Source organism: Anser cygnoides, chromosome 14, assembly GCF_040182565.1.
Source record: "Anser cygnoides isolate HZ-2024a breed goose chromosome 14, Taihu_goose_T2T_genome, whole genome shotgun sequence".
NCBI lineage: Eukaryota > Metazoa > Chordata > Aves > Anseriformes > Anatidae > Anser > Anser cygnoides.
In genome coordinates, this window is record NC_089886.1 from 10,508,341 (window position 1) to 10,526,913 (window position 18,573).

General features: G+C 47.2%; 2 protein-coding genes and 1 long non-coding RNA gene across 4 annotated transcripts in view; 1 reads left to right on the forward strand and 2 right to left on the reverse strand.

The window, feature by feature from the left end:
• Positions 1–2,480, forward strand: part of LOC125184913 (uncharacterized) — a 20,648-nt gene extending 18,168 nt beyond the window's left edge. Inside the window, exon 3 of the long non-coding RNA XR_010834964.1 lies at positions 1,008–2,480. This is a non-coding gene — a long non-coding RNA (uncharacterized lncRNA). The remainder of the gene's footprint in view (positions 1–1,007) is intronic.
• The window catches only part of CREBRF (CREB3 regulatory factor), a 19,147-nt gene extending 12,383 nt beyond the window's left edge, over positions 1–6,764 (reverse strand). Inside the window, exon 1 of the mRNA XM_067005569.1 lies at positions 6,620–6,764. The gene's annotated coding sequence lies outside the window, so the exon portion shown is untranslated. The remainder of the gene's footprint in view (positions 1–6,619) is intronic.
• A 1,767-nt stretch (positions 6,765–8,531) lies between these two features.
• On the reverse strand, positions 8,532–18,194 carry ATP6V0E1 (ATPase H+ transporting V0 subunit e1). Of its 2 annotated transcripts, XM_048080354.2 has the most exons (4): positions 18,024–18,193; positions 16,248–16,295; positions 11,770–11,897; positions 8,532–8,942 (listed from the first exon to the last, which is right to left on the reverse strand). In XM_048080354.2, exons 1-3 carry the CDS (start codon positions 18,125–18,127, stop codon positions 11,804–11,806), a joined length of 246 nt encoding a protein of 81 aa, XP_047936311.1. In that variant the 5' UTR covers positions 18,128–18,193; the 3' UTR covers positions 8,532–8,942; positions 11,770–11,803. The 2 variants fall into 2 exon arrangements, with proteins under 2 accessions (XP_047936311.1, XP_066861680.1); XM_067005579.1 differs by lacking the exon at positions 8,532–8,942 and having other exon boundaries at positions 11,768–11,897; positions 18,024–18,194.
• Positions 18,195–18,573: the final 379 nt, after the last annotated feature.

Below are 18,573 nucleotides of genomic sequence, written 5' to 3' on the forward strand. Positions count from 1 at the left end.
AAAACCTGAACCATCATATTTATACAGTTTTTCAGCATTATCAGTGAAAACACATTTGTTTCTCTGACCAGAATTCTTCACTCGGCATTGCTCCTAAGTCAGTTTGGTGCAATCTGCTCAGAGTGTTTATTCTCTTGCTTTGAAAAGCACATAGCAAAGTAGAAGTGTTCTCCTACACTCAGGAGCCTCCTCCCACCAGCACATGACAGCAGATTATTCCTACTTCCAGATACCGCCTCAGCTGTTTTGTTAACTTCAGCATATATATTGTCAAACTGAGGTAAAAACAGACATTGTTCAAAAAATTCTTCAGTCATCAAAACATACTGCTTTTCAAACATCAGCTGGAGTATAAAGAAGAAAACAAAAGCTGCAAGTCCAGTCATGCACAAATTACAGTTCTCAATAAAACCACGCTACCGCTGCCAACCCCAGCCGTTCCCTTGTAGGGTCCTGCGTCAAGTAAGAGCCAGCGCCTTCTGAGAAAATTTTCCTTCCGCTCTGAAACTTCCAGGGAACTCCTTTTACTTATCTGAAAGTGACATTTAAAAGCTAAGTTTGTGTCCCAGGGCAACGTGCCTAAACAACCCCTGTCTTCCTTCACACAGGGAAGATGACACAGCAACAGTGCTGGTCTTTCCTATGCCGATAACTTTGGCATGGATGACAAATTCACTGTTTGGCCTTGCCTAATGCTTTAAAAAGGGCCTGTTTTTTTTTTTTTTTTTTTTTTAAATTAACGATGTTCACATGCAATGGAAGAGGTTAAGAAAGATACCGTCTTTAATATCAGTCTACACATTAGCATTGTCTTTCTTTCTATATAGAGCAGCAGAAATAGATGTCTTTTTCACTGGAATATCAGATTAATACTTTCTGGTGTCACCACCAGGACGCCACCCACAGCATCTGCACTCACATGGAAGTTTTGTCACTGCATGGTATAAAGGGGAACGGAAGGAGAAGTTTGCGTCTTCTTTACCAGTTAATCTTTACGTTTTTGTCAGAACGCACGGAATCGTAGAAGGTCCTGAGTTGGAAGGGGAACACAAGGATCATCGAGTCCAACTCCTGGCTCCACGCAGCACCACCCCAAAATCAGACCCCGGTCAAATACACATATGGAAACTTAGATGCAAACCCTGAACCGCCTGCAAAGGAAACTTTGTAGACTTCAGCTGAAGCCTAATTTTTACAGAATGTATCATCATGGACAGTCTCAGCTCAAGGCTGAGTTTGAACAGAACAGCACAGCTGTTGCACTGTCTGCAATGAATACAGATTGGAATGAAGGGAAAGATCTGTGGCAGAGCTCAACAACGGCAGTATAAGAATTACTAAAAATAGACACAGCAGGAATTTCTACTTTAGGACAATTTCCATTAATGGCTCACATTAACCTCTCCCACACGCAGGGATCCACAGGTGAAACCCCACAGTTGCCTCACAGCGGCTTAACCGCAGGTGGAATACGGCGCCCGGGGCGCTGGGCAGGGTGCCGCCGCTCCTTTTGGCAGCGGCCTGCAGTGAAATCAGATCACGGTGACTAAGGAACCAGCCCCTGAGCTGGTTCTGTGGCTGCGGACTGAGTCACATCGGCGGGGAGCTGCACCCCTGCTCCTGAGAAAAGGTTCGCTCGGCAACTTGGGCGAGAGAAAGGGCGAGACACCCGAGAGCGACTGCATTCATTGAACGTTGAAGAATTTGGGGTACGTATATGCGTTTATGGCATACATACACACACTGTTGATGTTTGGATAAAAGTAACCAAAAACCGTGTTATAAGAGTTAACAATTCCTTAATCTAAGGCTAAATCCTAACAAAAACCCTCCGCATTTTTACTCACTTATTGAAAACGCCCATCAGTAATAGTTTAATAGTGGTCCCAAGGCACCCGGGAAGCCTGAACTTCAAACACCCTAATGGCAGGCTTATTACAGGACATTACTGATGGAGCAGTGCATTTAAACTGGCAGATAGCAGGACCTAAACTCAAAACATGCAGCATTAAGGAGACAGATGGCACTTACCATGCATGTGCCATTTCCCCAGATGAGTAAAAACCCTTCTGCAACAATACATCACCTCCAAAGAAGCCCCTATGAGAGAAAAACCTACTCTGCCCATTTACAGCTTGACAAGTCTGAAAGTCTTCCCCAGTCACCTGTATGAATCATTTGTACTGCAGTTCTAACTAAAGTTGCTATTTCTGTCTGAATTCAGATGTATTTTGTACAGTTCGAAAAGCACGCGGAGCACGGCCGTACCATTTTATGGACTGCACAGTGCCTATTATCACAGCAGCCAAACGCTCCTTACAAGCACGTTAGGCGCACAATTACACTTTTCATGGCGGTGGCTGTGCGTCGTACAGCACGGTTTGTCAAAGTTACATTTTTGATGCAAACAGTAATAATGAAAGCATGTCAGGAGAGCCTGTCAATACCAAACCTCCACAGCCAGGGTAAAACATTCAAAAAGCCACACTCTTTTTCAGAGAAGGCGCAAGAACGGTGCCACATGCTTTAAAAGAGCCTTTCTGTACTGTGCGCTGGTTGCTGTATCTGGATGTTTTATAAAGCAGTACAGTTAGAGGTGCAATAAGTACTCCTACGCTTCTCTTAATTTTTTTTCCTTCCACGGTTTGTGCCAATTTGTTTCGTATTACAGAACACACTCTGTTCAGTGCCGTCTTCAGGCACAGAACATATTTTTCTTAGTTTTGTTTCTCAGAGTAACATTCTCGTTTTTTTTTCTTCCTTCTACATTAATCTTCAATTGTTAACCAGACTTAAAAACAAAACAAAACAAAAAACCAACCTTTTACTTTTCTCCCCCAACATGAAGTTGCTCAGTTTTCTTTTCTTGCTTTTGTTTATTTATTTATTTAGTAGCAGGCGAGCAAAGACAGTCCTGCAAAAGGTCGTCTTCCTCTGCTTCCACCCACCACAGCATCGTTCCCCTGCTCACCCAGCAAAGTTCCTCTACCTTCTCAGTGAGGTTTTTGTGTTAAGATGTCAGCATAAGCATCTCAGACATTATACGTTTTGCCTTCTCTATCCCGGAGAACAAACACCAGCTGCCTACGACATCCAGATCCTAGGTTTGATGGAGTGCTGCCATTTAAAAGAACTGAACACACAAAGGTTGTTTCACTTCTTTTAAGCCTCTTCCCTTCAGGAGACAGAAACTGCTACTTCGCTGTCGTTGTTCCCTTTCCTCTACTGACCTTCCCTATAATTTATTCTTCAATCCTACTTGCTCAGAGCAGACGTCAAGATCTGGAAGTGATACCACCAAAGACAACCTCTGCGCTCCAATCACACATGCAGCACCTCAGGCAAAGAGTGGATAAAACTCCAAAAAGAATACAGTAGCGTATCTCCCTCTGAATTACTATTCCCTTTTATATCAATTCCCAGCACCTAACTTTGGAGGGGTATTCCACATCAGCATGGCTGCCTAAGCAAATGCAAATAACTGATCACTATACAAGAAGCAGAAAAGTGATTTAAAAACCCAAACCAACTGCATTGCATCTGCATGTTTTATAACAACCACACCCAGAATACTATTTTCCTATTAGAAGCACGAGCTTTTCTGTACGTTCTGGAGCAAAGACTGAGACTTTATTATTATTTCACTGCCAAGAGTAGCAAATGTAGCATGTTAAACTTATTAGAACTATGCTAACATACTTCAATTCATTTAAAAAACTTCTAATGGTTAAAATATTAATTGTATTAAATGAACACTGTAGAGTTAGGAGAGTTGTTTCCACAGGAGAATTTGCAGTAAGACTAACATTCAATTTTTATACGTTTTTAGTTTTTATTGCAAGAAATATTCCTTGAAATGGGTGCCATCAAAGCCATGACAGAAAACAAAAGCAATGCTAGACAACAATTTAAATTACAATCTCCAGAAATATTCTACATCCCTACACAATGGTTGTTTCTATATTTTTTCTGACAGTGCAAAGTCTGAAGAAAAAAATATTTCTCCAGTGCCTGAAAAAAAAATAAATCTTAGGATGAAGCGAATGGTACAACCTCATCTACTTCTACTTCATACTGTAAAAGTGGGTTTTGTTAGAAAGGGGTTATCAGCACGACACACTTCAAAGCCAGCCAAAAAGAGGACCCTACTGTCCCTCGACTGCTCAACTCCTAAGTGAAGGTAAGTCAGAAAAAATTCAGAAACCCCATCAGTCCAAACAGTCAAAAACCAGTGGAAGACTTCAAAAGCATCAGGAAGATGTTTTTTCTTGTAATAATAAAAAAGGGAAAGTATTATAGCAGGATCTAAATCTAAACATCAGTTTTCCAGAAATTTTCTGGCTTGAATTTCAAGACAATACCAGCTTCCGAGCACTTCTTACGAAGTGCCAAATATCCTTATTAAACTTGTATTTCAAAACATAATTTAGTTAGATTTCACAAACCACTTAACACAGACGCGCAAGTCGCCTGAATTTAAATCTGCATTCATTTATTTATACAATCCCATATCAGGCTATTAGTCAGACAGAAACTTCTATTTATTCCCTATTAATTATGAAGGAACTTCAAAGCATTTGTGCTTCAGAAAGTTAGGGTTTGGTTGTTGTTGGTTTTTTTTTTTTGGAACCTTCATTATTTAGAAAAACATGGCAAAGATGCTCAGTGGCTGGATGCCTCTGCTGCAGATTTCTCTTAGCAGCAGGCAACACTCCACCAAACAGACAACTATTTTTTTGCTCAGGTCAACTCATGGCCACAAAGCTCATGGCGGTGCGCTGTCTGTGTTATTTATGCCCGTAAGAAGTCCTACCGCTGAGCACTGATATTTCTGTAAGAAATCTTTCCTGCTAGAAGTACCACCAAGCTATTTCCCCTACAGAAGCCTGATTCCTTGTTGAACTTGCCAACAACGAAAACTGACTCAGCTTCTAAGCGCCTGCCCCTCTGCAATTCTTTGCATATAAACACACACTCGATTATAATTAACTTTCCCCACAAGGATGCGAAGAAGCCACTTGGCTGAGCGACTTTATGCCAAAGGCTAACAGCCTAATTTTAAAAACATTTAAAATATTTTAAAACTCTATCGGACTGGTTCTGCTTCGCGGATTTTGTAAGGGATGATTTCAACAAGCGACTCGCAGCCGGCGCAGGGAGCACTCGGTCTCGCAGCTCCGCAGCCCGAAGGCTGGGAGCGTCCAGCCGGCCGCGCAGGGCCGCCTCAGGAAACGCTCATGCCCGTACCGGAGCGCGGCACGGCCCCGTTCAGGCCTTACAGCCCCTCTGCTGCCCCAGCAGCCCCGTCACACCGCGCCGGGCTGGGACGGGGCCGGGGCACGGAGCGGTACCGGGGACGGGCAGCACGGGCACGGGGGAGGACGAAGGCCGTGGACGGGCCCGGGACGGGCCCGGGGTGGGCACGGGGCTGGTACCGGGCGGGCACCGGGCGCCCCGCAGCCGCCCCGGTCCCCAGAGGCCGCCCCCGCCCGGCTCGGGGCAGCCCCGTCCCCACCACACCTCCCCGCCAACATGGCCGCCCCGCCGGGCACCGCCGAGCGCAGCCTAGCCCTGCCGCCACCGCCCCGCCCCGCCCTCCCCGCCCGCTCATTGGTTCGCGTCTCCTCGCCGCGCGCTGCCATTGGCGGCCTCGCACGCCGCTCAGCCGCCCAGCGGCTCTTTCAAGCTTGGCTGAGGCGACATGTAAACAAACCCCCTTCCGCCGCGCCGCGGGGCAGCGCCCCCGGCCCGCACCGGGCCCCAGGCCCCGAGCCCCCCGTTCCCGGCGGGCAGCGAGCCGGGGGCTCCCCCTGCCCTGCGGGGACCGCCCCCCGCCCTGCGGCCCTCCCGGGGGCTGGGGACGGCCGGCACCCACCCACCCACCCAGCACTCCCCCCGGCAGAGCCCCGTCCCCGCGGGCTGCCGCCGACCGCCGGTGCAGCCCCGCGGCCCGCCCGGGCGGTCCCACCCAGCCCCAGGGGCGAGCAAGAGGGGGGGGGGGGGGGGGGCAGTCCCCGCCGCGGGTTAGAGCCGGGCCCCCCCCGGCTGCAACAGGTGGAAAGCGGGGAGCCCGAGAGGAGGCAGCGCGGCGGGGCGGCCGCGTCCCGAGGCACAAGTGCGGCCGGCGGCACCCCGAGGAGGGGCCCCCTCACAGCGCGCCCGCAGCCGCCGCTCCTCCCGGCGGGGCCGGCGCCGTCCCGCGGCTCCCTCACCCCGCACCGCCACGGGCTGCCGCTGCCGGCCGGAGGGGGCTCGCCGCCAGCTCGCCGCCCCCTCCCGCAGCCCGGCCCCGACCCGGCGGGACGCGGGCAGCCCCCCGCCGCCCGGAGCACCGGCACGGCCACACCCCCCCGGCTGTGCAGCCAGGGGGCGGCGGGGCTGCTGCGGCTCCGCTCCTAGCCGCTTGGCCCCGGCACCCGGGGAGCGGGGCGGACGGCCCCAACCCTGCCGGGTGCCCGCAGCCCCCTCACGGCCTCCTCCTCCTCCCCGCCGGGCCCCTTCCCACAGGGGTCCCCCCCCCCCCCGCCTCCCCGGGGCGCAGCAGGCGGCCGGGGCCGCCCCCGGGGCTGGGCGAGGCCGCGTCCCGGCACCACCGTCCCCCCCCGCGGCCCGCACTCACCGGGCGGCCGGGGCTCAGCAGGGGGCGCCGCCCCCCGCGCTGCGGGCCGGACCCTCCATGCGGCTGCGGGTTTGTTTTGTTTATGTCCCTTCCTGACGGGTTCCCGGAAATCGCGTGACTCGCCCCCCTCACGTGAGGAGGGCGGGAGGGAGGGGGAAGGAGGAGCCGACCGGACACCGCCCGCTCGTCCCTCGGCCAATAGGGTGCCGCCCCGAGCTGCCACGTGATAGGGGAGAGGCGCGCGGGGGGTATTTAAGGCAGGGTGGCGGGCTGGCGGCGGGCAGTGTGAGGTGGGAGGGTGACAGGGGGCTGGGGTGCGGCCTCCTTGTCTTTCCCTTTGCCCGTGAAAGGCTTCGTGTTAGAGGGGACGGATGCAAGAGCCCCGCTCGGCTGTGGGCACAGTTTCATACTTACAGCGTTCATCCGTGCATCTCCTCAGCGCTGCCTTGAGTTTGTGCTACTGCCCATAGCCACCTGAAGGGCCTCGGGTCGTACCCGCAGGTGGTCGGCCTCAGGCGCTCACACACAAGACATGAAATTAATAAACACAAGAAAAAAGGCCCAGCCATTCTTATCATGCCCTGTGTAAAGAACTTTTTTTTTTTTGATTGCTTTCTTTACTTTTTGCAACTCACTCATCCATGTTACCACCATTGCTCCCCACCGTACCCCACAGCACTCATAGCTGGAAACACAAATAATGCCTTTTTTTTTTTTTTTCCCCCCCCACACATTGTTGATAACACAGCTCTGGAAACAAGGGGCCAGCCATCCACCCCAGCAACTCATCATTCTCAGCACAGGAAAGATAACTTCCATAAAGTCTTCAGAGCAGCTTCCTGTGCAGATATTTGCATTTCCCAAACAATACTGACAAAACCCGTTAAAAGCCTGTGAAATGACACTAGCGCTTTCTCAATAGTCTTCAAGACTTCACTGTGGAGTCAGTTTCTTTAGCCCTCTTTTTAAGCTTCTGAAAATTATCAAAATACGTCAGTAGATCAGAGTGTTTCGCTGCAGATCCAGGCTATCTATTTCAAGCACCAGCAAGCTTCTCTCATACATATTTTAACATTCTGCATCCTCTTCTGTTGTCACAAAACAAGAAACTGTCACAGGCTTTGATACCTGCGATGTTTGTTAAACACAGTGACTGAATCTGCCAGTTCTAATTTCCTGCAGTCACACACACACACAAAAAAAAATTCTTCAGCAGCGTTAATTTCTGGGACACATGTAGTAGACAATCACAATGCAGACAACAGGCCGCACAACATTCCCAAAACAGAGGCAAAACATTATCTTTTATCTTCTTGAATCATGCTACTAGCTGGTATCTGTTTCAAAGAAAATATTAAGCATTCAGATACAGGGAAATGTCTTTATCTGAAAAGCATCTAAATATAAATTCAAGAATGGCTTGTTTGTCCAGGCTTTGAATTGAAATTGAATTCTTTGCATGAAATTCACCACCAGCAAAATATGCCATGTGAACTGTTTTATTGCTACTGTAGCTTCAGCAGTGAGTGAGAGCTTGGAACCTAAAATAGAAAGCTTTTTTTAAATAAAACAGTTAATACTAATATATACTGATACTGCTGAATATTAAATATGATGAGCAGATCAAGGTATTTTAAAAACTGCTACATATTCAAAATATTCAACGTCTTGAAGCATTTCTCATCCCCTCCCTATGTTATATCAACAGACCTTATCCTCCCCTCCCAAGTACATTGTTAGTCCTCAGCTGAACTCTGGCTAACTAGCGTCTGATTAAAACCACAGAAGAGTTAAACATGGCACAAGAGCATTTTGTATAAAGTAGAGGATTAGTTTTATTTCCAGGTATGAGAAATTTAAGACTCAACTTCCCCAAAACACAACTCACTTTAAAAAAAAAAAAAAAAGGCAATCAACATGTGGCAGCATTATTTCTCTTCTCCTCGTACAGTTTCATTGCACAGTTTTTTCCAAGTGCAGTCAAACAGAACAGAGGTGAATAGCACAGCAGACAAACCTCTAAGATATAGTGTTCCTACAGAGTAAAGTGAACAGAGAAGCTACGTCTCTGTAAGAAACATTAGAAATTTTAATCACAACTGAAGTTAACAGATAAAAATGTACAGTACTGAAGAGGAGTTAGAAATTGCATTAGGCACACTCTTAAACGGTATAGTAGGAAAAAATAGAGGGCTTTGAACGAGCCATTTAAAGCACAATACAAGTGTTAAGGCATTAATGCAGGCTTGGTATCCAACCAGCTACGTTAAGGGCATCTTTGGATCTGTGGAGTTTTTTCATCTGAAGGAAATCTCTTCTTTACCTGCAAAGCAAGAGGCAATTTAATTATTCCTTTCCATGGAGGTGATTTACTAATTGAAGACCTGGTTGTTGAGTTAACCACAACTATTTCCATTCCACAAACGCACCAAAAAGTTGTCAAGAACTGTAGATAATTCATCTTTATGGAGTTAAAAGAACAATCTCTACTTCCTTGCTTTCCTCACAATTTAATTTCCAAAGTTACGGCAGGTAGGTTTAGTTATATTATAAGCTGGTGGAACAATTATGCTACTCTTAGAAAGTTTCAAGTAATTCTGCTGTAGCAGCATCCAGCCATCTAGATGACAGACCTTGCATAAAGGCAGTTCCTGGTCTGAGATACACACTGTAGAGACAAATTTAAGGACAACAGCAGGCATTGCATCACACAGCTTAAAAGGAAAGAGGCTACAGCCCATATTTACCACAGCTGAAGAAGTTTGCATATCCTTACATATTGCTTTCCGAGCCATTAACTTGATTATACAGTCAGCCGCCTGATGCATCACTTAAATTAGAGGGATACTGACCACAAAGACCAAACTTCTGTAATTTGGCACAGATCAATCAAGTCAGCATCTGTAGAAGCTCCCTACTAGAATGCAGTAAGCCTTCTGCATGCATTTTCAGCCTGCTCCACTGGTAAAATTGAACAGGTTTGCTTACACTACCTTCATTTTTAAAAAACAGTCTCTCTATCCTGGGAGTTCGTATTTCATTTCCTTTTAACTCCTCACACTCTGTCCATACTAGTCCATCCCCACCTCAGTTGAAACAGAGATTGAAGAGAGAAAGGGGTATATTGCATGCACCTCGAACACTGCAAAAGCACATCTTAAAAGCCAAAAACAACTGATCAAAAAAGAAACGGTAGCTGTATTTCTGGAATTCTTTGCAAGGTCAGAGAGAGAGACCCCAACTCTTTCACACGGAATCTAACTCACAGCTCCAGTCTGGTGACAAACTCATCTAGAGCCTCTAAGTGCACTGAAGTGACAGACAGGACACTGCAGCCTGACCAAAGCAGCCGCCTCCTTGCAGCCAGACTCACTTAGCTCTGCAGGGGTAATTCGAACAAGACCATGAAGAATCGTGAGTACTGCAATAGTGTATTCCTACTACCTAAAGGCAAGAATGAACACGGTATCTAACCATGGTATTTGAGGATTATTTGCTTCTACTTTTTCTTTAAGCATGCTTTCCCCCTCAAAGATGAACTTTCATTTTATTTCAAAATTAAGCCAACGCAATCAGATATATCAAAGGTTAAAACAAACTACTTCATGTAACAACAATGTGTGCGCTACATACAACTTAAATTCTCCGTTAGTAAGTTTAGAACTCCTCACGTGAACTTTCTGTCCATCCCGGAACGCAGCAGTTCCCTCTCCTCCTCAGTACAAATTTGAAGTGATAAGAGGAGAGGGGGGATAAGCCCCGATTCTTGCAGCAGACACCTAGACTACAATGTCATACCTCATCTCCAGTTCGCCTTGGCTGGTAGCAACACACAGTCCCTGTATCAGGCAGAAGTGAGCCCAGTTTTTAAATCTGAGGCATCTACTTCTCCAGATAACTACACTTCAATTTCAGGTCTCAGAACTGTGGGATTCGGTGATCTGTGTGCCCAATACCAGAATACACTAGTCTCTGCTTTTGCTAACTATTTTTGTGTTACCACACAAGAGCAGTGAAAATGCACCCGGGGCATTCAGCTTGCCCGAGCTACCTAATCACAGGCCTCTGCTTGAAGCAGGGCCACGTCTACCTTTATTGCTTGCTGCTTAAAAGAGAAGACGCAGGCAAATCCACATGCCGGTGTCTGACACTACCCCAGTTCGGATGAGTCCTACTTTGAAGCAGTGGAGCTTTGCTTCAGGGTAAATGTTCAGGATGCTTTACAGCCGGCATTTAACTGAGCTGTAACATCGACTGCCATTTGTCTGCTGCTGTTGGACTTCTGTAAACAGAAGTTAAAGTAATAAGAGCAAAGGAGCAGGCAATTAAAGCAATAAGAGGAAAAAGAAAAAACAGGTAAAAACCCTAGGAGCGTTCAACTACTTCGTGTTATCAGCCTAAAAACAGAGATCACGGGTACTTCTTTCTGCAGCAAAACCTTCATTTGAACCTTCAATTCTAAATGTTGCCCTTTCGGAGATACCTGAGGTCACCGTGCTACTTTTAATACAAAACTGTGTATTTTTGCTGGTGGTGTCAGAAGGCATGCCTTGCAACTGCGACCATGGCATCAAAGAGCTCTACCCAAATCAGCAGCACCAGGCTCAGCTATGACTCGGCACACCCAGGCTGTCATTAAAATAAAAGCCGCCTGCAAGTTCGGTGTTGGCGGTGTACATCGACAGGAGATGAAGAGCCACTGGAACTGCAGGTCCCTCTCAGGCCTCCCAGATGAATGGAGGCAACTGGACACTGCCCTGGAAACCTGGGCAGTTCTTGGATGAAACGGTGGCGTGCTGGGAGAAGGGCTCAACAATTGTTACAGATTAGGAAACCCACTCATGCTAGCTGTTAATAGACAGGCCCTTCCCTCCTAACTACTTTTTTCAGCTGGATGAAGAAATGCGGTGTTCTCCCTATAAATACCCGCGTACTGAACACACATGGCTGGGTAGCAGAGGCTGTACAACACCTCAGCCCAAGTATCCGGCCAAGATTAACACCCAACGTTTGTTTTGTTGCAGTCCCTGGAAAGATCGATTTCTCCTGCAAAACAGTTAATGATGCAGAACCCGCTGCTTATACTACTGTTCAATTGCTCCTGAATCATTTAACACACCACACGTATTAACAGATGCGAACATACTCACCTGGTCAATAAATTGCAGCAGTGGACAGACGTCCTTAAGGCCAGTGAGATTTAAGGTACCAGATTGTTTCATTGCTTAACTGCGGCCCAAAGAGAGGGTTGAGTTGAGCCAGAATCGCAATCAGCCAACTGCAAGACAACCCCCCGACCCAAAAGAGAGAACATCAGCCAAATTACAGGACTTATTATACAGGGAAGGCTTGGCCAAAGCACAGGTACTATCAGAGGAGACAAGACAGTATTCAGGAAGGGCTCGTATCAGATCAAAACCTTGCTCAAGCTCACACGCTGCCTGGATACCAGCAATGAAGACCTGGGACCAAATCATCCCGCAGCTGAAACAAGTCGTCCTCTTCCATCTGAAGCAGCACAACCGACAGCACTCTCGCATACTTTCTCTTTGGCAGGAAATATACGACACTCAGATATTTGTAGGTTCAGAATATAGCAACATAAAAAAGTCAGCCCTTTTCTTGGTGCCTTTGAAGCATCCTTTAAATAACCAAAAAAATAAATAAAAAAATACAACCAAGCTCTGAGAAACCCACTCTCCCTCATCTGCCGTTATTTTCCATGTACAGCAGCCTGCCCTTGCAAGCCTGGCGTAATTGCTATCAGCGCTTGAGCAAAAGTTGATTAAACCTGGCACAGACGTCAAAGAAACAGGGACCTGAAGCGCAATTGTAGGCAAAACCCCCAGAACACAAAACAAATAAGATAATCAATCAACACGACAACGTGCTCGTCAGGCACAGCCATCTTATCGCAGCGTTCACAAATCAACGCTGCAGAAGCCACAGCCACAGCCCAGAACAAGAGGAATGCAGTTTGTGGAAAATATCCAGGAAAGCTAAACAGAAATAAATATTCCGCTGTTACAAGATACATTTGCTTTGTAAATATTACAAGGTTCGGAGAGAGCCATGGATGCTTCCATGGATTTAAGTCTCCGTTAAATGCTAACTATATAAACACAGTTAGCGAACACACTGGTTCATCTATCTGCTATTTCCAGAACGCTTTGTAAGGAGGAGAAAAAGCAGAGCAGCTTTGTAATGGGAGCTGCCACAAATGTATCAGAGTGCTTAGGCAGTCATGGAAAATTCCACACAAACCTTGATGCTTTGACCAGCAAACGAAGTGCAGGTCAGCTGTAAAAAGGCTACAACAGCCACGGGCAAAAGACGTTGGCCAGACTTAAAGAAAACGCATCAGTAACACTCTTAAGTATTACAAATATTTATTTTCATTATTGCTTTCGGTTTTGTGCAAATTAGGGCCCCAATTAAAACGAAGCGCCGAGCTTGCAGCAGTCTATCAGCCACGCAAGCCTTGAAATACCTAACAGAGACCACAAAGCAACCGAAACATTAGCAGGACACCAACAAAAGGAGCCAACAGCCATTAGGTTGACTTGCTCCTGCCTTGCTAACTAACTGATGACGACATATTTTGAAGCCGTATTAATCATTTTATTAAACTTACTTATGGTAAAAGCAAATTAGTTCTTAAAAACTGCATGGAATTTATTTTGAACGGTTAATTTCCAGATACAAAAGACAGAAAAAGGGGTGCCAGAGCACTGCACCATCTGCCTTTAATATCCTGGACTACCAGCAGTGGGAGGAGGATAGGAACACCGAAGGCCTGCTAAAGGACACGCTTCTCCCCGCGCTGTACGGAAGGAAGGGACGCTGTGCACCAACACCTCACCTCGCCGTGTGCCGGAGATCAGACCCAGCACGGCTGTGCATTAAATGAGCTGGGAGCACGTTCCAAATACCGGCGTGTCCCAGCTGCGTCACCTCGCTTTAGGCAGGCGCTGTGCACTTTTCTAAAGCCGTTTGTTGGGACCACGCTGGATGCCAGGCTCCGAGCACGGCGGCATTACAGGTCTACAGCGTTCCTCCTCCCTGCACGGCTAGGGCCTCATAATTTGCAGCAGCGGTTAGGCACCGAGCTCTGTGACTCCCCTGCGTTCAACACAGGGCTTGAAAAAGCTTTCCCCGCGTCTTGCTAAGTGACAATCTATCATGACAATGCAAAACAAAATGCAGCATTCAGAACAAGACAAAGCAAGCCCCTGTACCCAACGTGCAGTGTGCTGGAGCTGCTAAAATCAGGTATGGCATTCGAGCCACCCACGGGTCCTTAAATCCTGCCGGATAGCAGCTACAACAGCTAGTGTTAATTACCCAGCTCATACAACGAAACCAAAGTCCCTTATGTTCTACCAGAAAGATTTTTAAAAGGTCTTCCTACCCTAACTGCCATCTGTCTGTGCTGCATGTTACAAATTAAGGTCCTGTTATCTCTGCTTAAATGTCAAATTGGGCAACCGTATTTTAATCCTTTTAGAATCAGTACCAAATAATAGTGTTTTTCAAACATCCTTGGTTAGTAGAATATCACAGTACTGCTTCAGGAGCTGCTTTGTAAACTGCAAAAGAGATTTAGGCTATTTAGACAAAACGGTACAACCTGGTACTTCTGCAGCGGTAACCCCACACACTTTACCTTTTATTTTTATCATATTGTACGTTCTCCTTCAAAAGGTGGCTGGATACGATATCAGTACACAAATTACAGACACACACAACAAATTTGCACATAAGCCAATTAATACCATGTGATCAATGTGGTTGCTCAAATTGATCACTGTTAAATCAAAACACAGAAGAAATAGGTTTAAGTTGAAATGTGATTGACTTAAACATAGTTAAATTCAGTCTGATTCAAATCAATTTGTCAATCAACTGGTATTTAATAATAACAGGAAATCCATTTTTTTTCCCTCTCCATTTCAACTGGAAAGGAAAGATAGAGAATACAACAGCAGCTGCAGTGGAGTTTCAAACCACCCTATGAAGAAGTAGATGAACAGCACTAGCCACCTGCTAAGGACACACAAAGATCTGAGATGAGAAGTTATTTCAGCCCCTAATGCTGTATCTGAGGAAGAATCCTGAGAATCCATTCTTTGGGGCTTTCTGCAAGAACATTCCATACAGAATTCATGACAACACAATGACTGTGCGATGCGGCAAGTTCCGTCTTGGAACATCAGGTTCTAAAATCTGTTTTTTGTTGAACTTGGAGGCAGAAACTATACATATATTTTATGTGCTTGGGTATAATTACTGACGGCTTAAAACATTGCAAGATTTTCTTCTTTTTCTTCTTTTTTCAAGGTGTAATTGGAGAAGGCCAAAGGAAATGTAGAACATGAGTTACAGCCCACGAGGTTAAGAATGAAGACAGAGGCACCCACTCACTGGACACGCAGAACCAGATTGTAAATCATGTTAATGACATGAGCTTTGTAATAGATCTGCTTCAGTACAAAACCCACTGAACTTACAATGAAATACCACTGAAAATCTGAAGTGCGCAAAACACGAAGTCAAACTTAGGAAGCTCTATGACAAATACATTCCAGATCATAATCGAGAGGATTTTGTGGGTGCCACGCAGCCTTGACTTTAAGGAAACTGTCGTTCCTCAAAGAGCAACACCAAAACCAGCAAATCCTGAACTTGAAGGATTTTGGAAGACTAGGACATGATTTCTGTTGCAATGCAGTATAGAAAAGAAATTCAACAAGGAAATTAAACTTAAATTAAAAAAAAAAAAAAGCCCCCCCGCCCCCCCCCCCCAATCAAAATTTTACCATAATCTGAACCCCATTTTGACACCTTTGCCAAAGTAAGAATCCAGTTGCCCATTCCTACCCAAGCATTTAGGACCTAGCATGAGATTAGGTTGCTAAATAACTGGTGCGCTGGGTAGGGAGACTTCACAGCCTGCATAAAACCTGAATATCACATTACAAAAGTAAATTAAATGTGCATAAGCCTGTGCAGTAGGCAACCCAACAAGGCGTCCTCTGAAACGTGCCAACGCTGATAATATGGCTTTTCGCTGCCAGTTCTTAGGAACGAGTAGAGATGCATTTCTCCAAATATTCATGTTAAGCTCCTTACAGTATGTAAATAATACCTAAATACTTCAGCAAAGTCCAAATACTATTCAAGTAGTACTTGAAATTACTCAAGTAATCATTTTATTACAAGTTACCCTGAAAGATCTAATTACTTTCACCAGTTTAATCTCCGTACTAAGTTCTTTCCAAATACCTTTCAAAGTCACTTCTGCACATAGCTTCCCTGACACACTGTCATTAAGCTTGTGAATGAATAATCCAGTGAACTGGAAAGGAGCAACATCGAGTCACTGCACTGCAGTACTCAACAGTAAGAGCCACAGGGCAATGACACAAAACAAGATTTCAATGCAGTATCCACCACCAGGAAAACCTTTTCTTCTCCGTGTTGAAGGCCTTTAGAACCAAGAATTCTACGAGCTGTCGAGGAACACCACGTATCCAGGCCTCTGTGACTCATATGCTCAAGTTTCCTCCTAAATTTCTTACGTGAAAAATGTACCTTGATTAAGGGGCAAGACAGTATTTATACTTACAACAGGTAGCAGCAAACAGCACAGGTCACCAGCATCGTGTTGATAACACTGCAAAAAGAACGAGACGCAGCTGATTAACAGTCATGTTGTGACTGACCACAAGATACATAGGAAAAAAAAACACCAAGCAGAAGTTCAGCTGTGATCATATGCAACATGACTCAACGTTGATAACTTCTTCCAGCTGAGCAAACTGCAGAGGCTAAGACTGTGCAAAAGAACTGACAGAGACTGGGAGAACAGAAGCACGCAGCAGTATTTAACTGGAGTAAAATCCAGCGCAGTAAGCGTCCTTGCTCCATTACGCACGCTGTCATGTGCACCAGCAAGTTATCCAACTACTGAAGCTGGATTTTCTAATACCACAGTAAAACATTTTCTTCATGTTCAAAATTTTGCTTACAGAAATTGTCAGTGTCAAAGAGGCTTTAATTTTTTCATCGTGAACGTAGATTTTTTGCACACAGAATAATTTCAAGTGGCCTTGAGATTTTATCTGCAGATAAGAATTAGCTTCCTTACTGAAAGGCAATAGTGACAGAAGTGATAGTTAAGCTGAGAAGTAAAAGCCAGGCTGCTCTTGAAACTGGCAGTAGTAAGTCTAGAGCTACATACAGAAATGGTTTTGAAACAAGAGGAAAAGAAATAAGATTTTTCTATTCATAGAATTTCCCGAGTTGGAAGGGACCCATAAGGATCATTGAGTCCAACTCCTTACTGAACTTTGTAGCAAAGTGAAGGGTTCTGTTTGTTTAATAAAAAAGGGATTTTCCTTCTACATATTTCCCCCTAAAGTGAGTGACAAGAACCTGTGCTAGGTGAGTATCTTCCAACCCTTTTGTGACACGGATAACATTCAAGATGTGTGTGTATAGGTGTATATATATAAGAATAACCTATCAATACACATTCATCTTGTCAACCTTCAGACAACTGCTACAGACCCAGCACAGCCTGCAGTGAGCTCCAGGAGCCTCTCCTTCCCACGTAGTCCCAGGCAGGAGCCATCGCTTGGAAGTTTTAAGCAGCACAGCGCGAATTCCTAACTCAGTTAAAATCTGCACTGACTTCCTTTGTTAGAAGATGAAGAAGCCAATTCAAACGCAGCTTTTTGTTGGTGGTTTTTAAAGGAAGAAAGAAACAAAACGAGATGAGAAGTTAGGGCACTATGCAGTGCCAGCACAGAATCAGAAGGCAGCAGCGCTCTGTTGGTATTTGTTAAGTGATAAAATTGAGGAAGAAGTAGAGCAGTGGCCTATTACTATTTGTTAAATGATCGAGTTGAGGAAGAAGCACAGCCGTGCAACATTCATATTTGGCGGAATTGAGGAAGAAGCAGGGAAGGCCTGCCGGTGACCCCGGGCCACTTCCCACAGCCAGGAGCAGGCCTCCCAGCCACGTCCTGGGGACACCCGAAGCCAGCCCGGCTGCCAGGCACAAAACCAGCCGGGGCGCTGAATACCAGGGCTGGGAAGGGAAACTGAGGAAGCGGCGGGGCTGGGGGGGAGGAAATTCAGGGAAGCCCCTCCGGGGTCAGAGGAACAGAAGCGAAGGCAGTCGGCACCTGGAGCCCAGCCCCTCAGGCTCAGCAGAAGGCAGCCGGTACCTGGCAGGGGGAGGGGGAGGAGGAGGAAGAGGAGCCGAGCAGCCGCCGCCACCCCCGGGCCGCAGCAGGCCCCGACGCTCCCGCAGGGAGCCCCCACACCGCAGCGAGGCCCGGCCCGGCCGCGGCTCGGGGCGGGGGGGAAGCCTCGGGGCCGGGCCCCGGTCACTCACCCGCGGTTGGGCCCCTTGGGGACGAGCCAGGGCAGGAGGGCGCCGACCACCCCCCAGAAGGCGGTGACGGCCGCGATGGGCACCGCCAGCCCGCCGTACGCCATGGCCGCCGCCGCCGCCTCTGCCGGCCGCGGGCACGGCCGCCGCGGGACCGCCTCCTCGCCGCGCCGCCGGCCAATCACGGGGCGCCACGTCACGCGGGGGCGCGCACGGGAGGGGCCGCAGGGCGCGTGCTCGTGGGGGGGTGCTGGGGGCGGCACCCAGGGGTGCTCGGGGGTGCGGGGGGCGCGCCCAGGGGTGCTCGGGGCACCTCCGGCAGCGCGGCTCTGCAGGCACGGAGAGCACCGACGGGAGCGGCTGGGGCACCGCGGGGCAGGTTCAGGGGCCGCAACGTGCCCAGCAAGGCCCCAAACGTCACCTTCCGGTGTCAAATCCCGTAGATCGGTGGAAAAACGTAATTTAAGAAATTACCAATGGCCAGAAACAGCTAACTTCAAGTGCCTGAGAAAATACTGAATGTGCATGGTACACGGAATTAACATCTTCATTT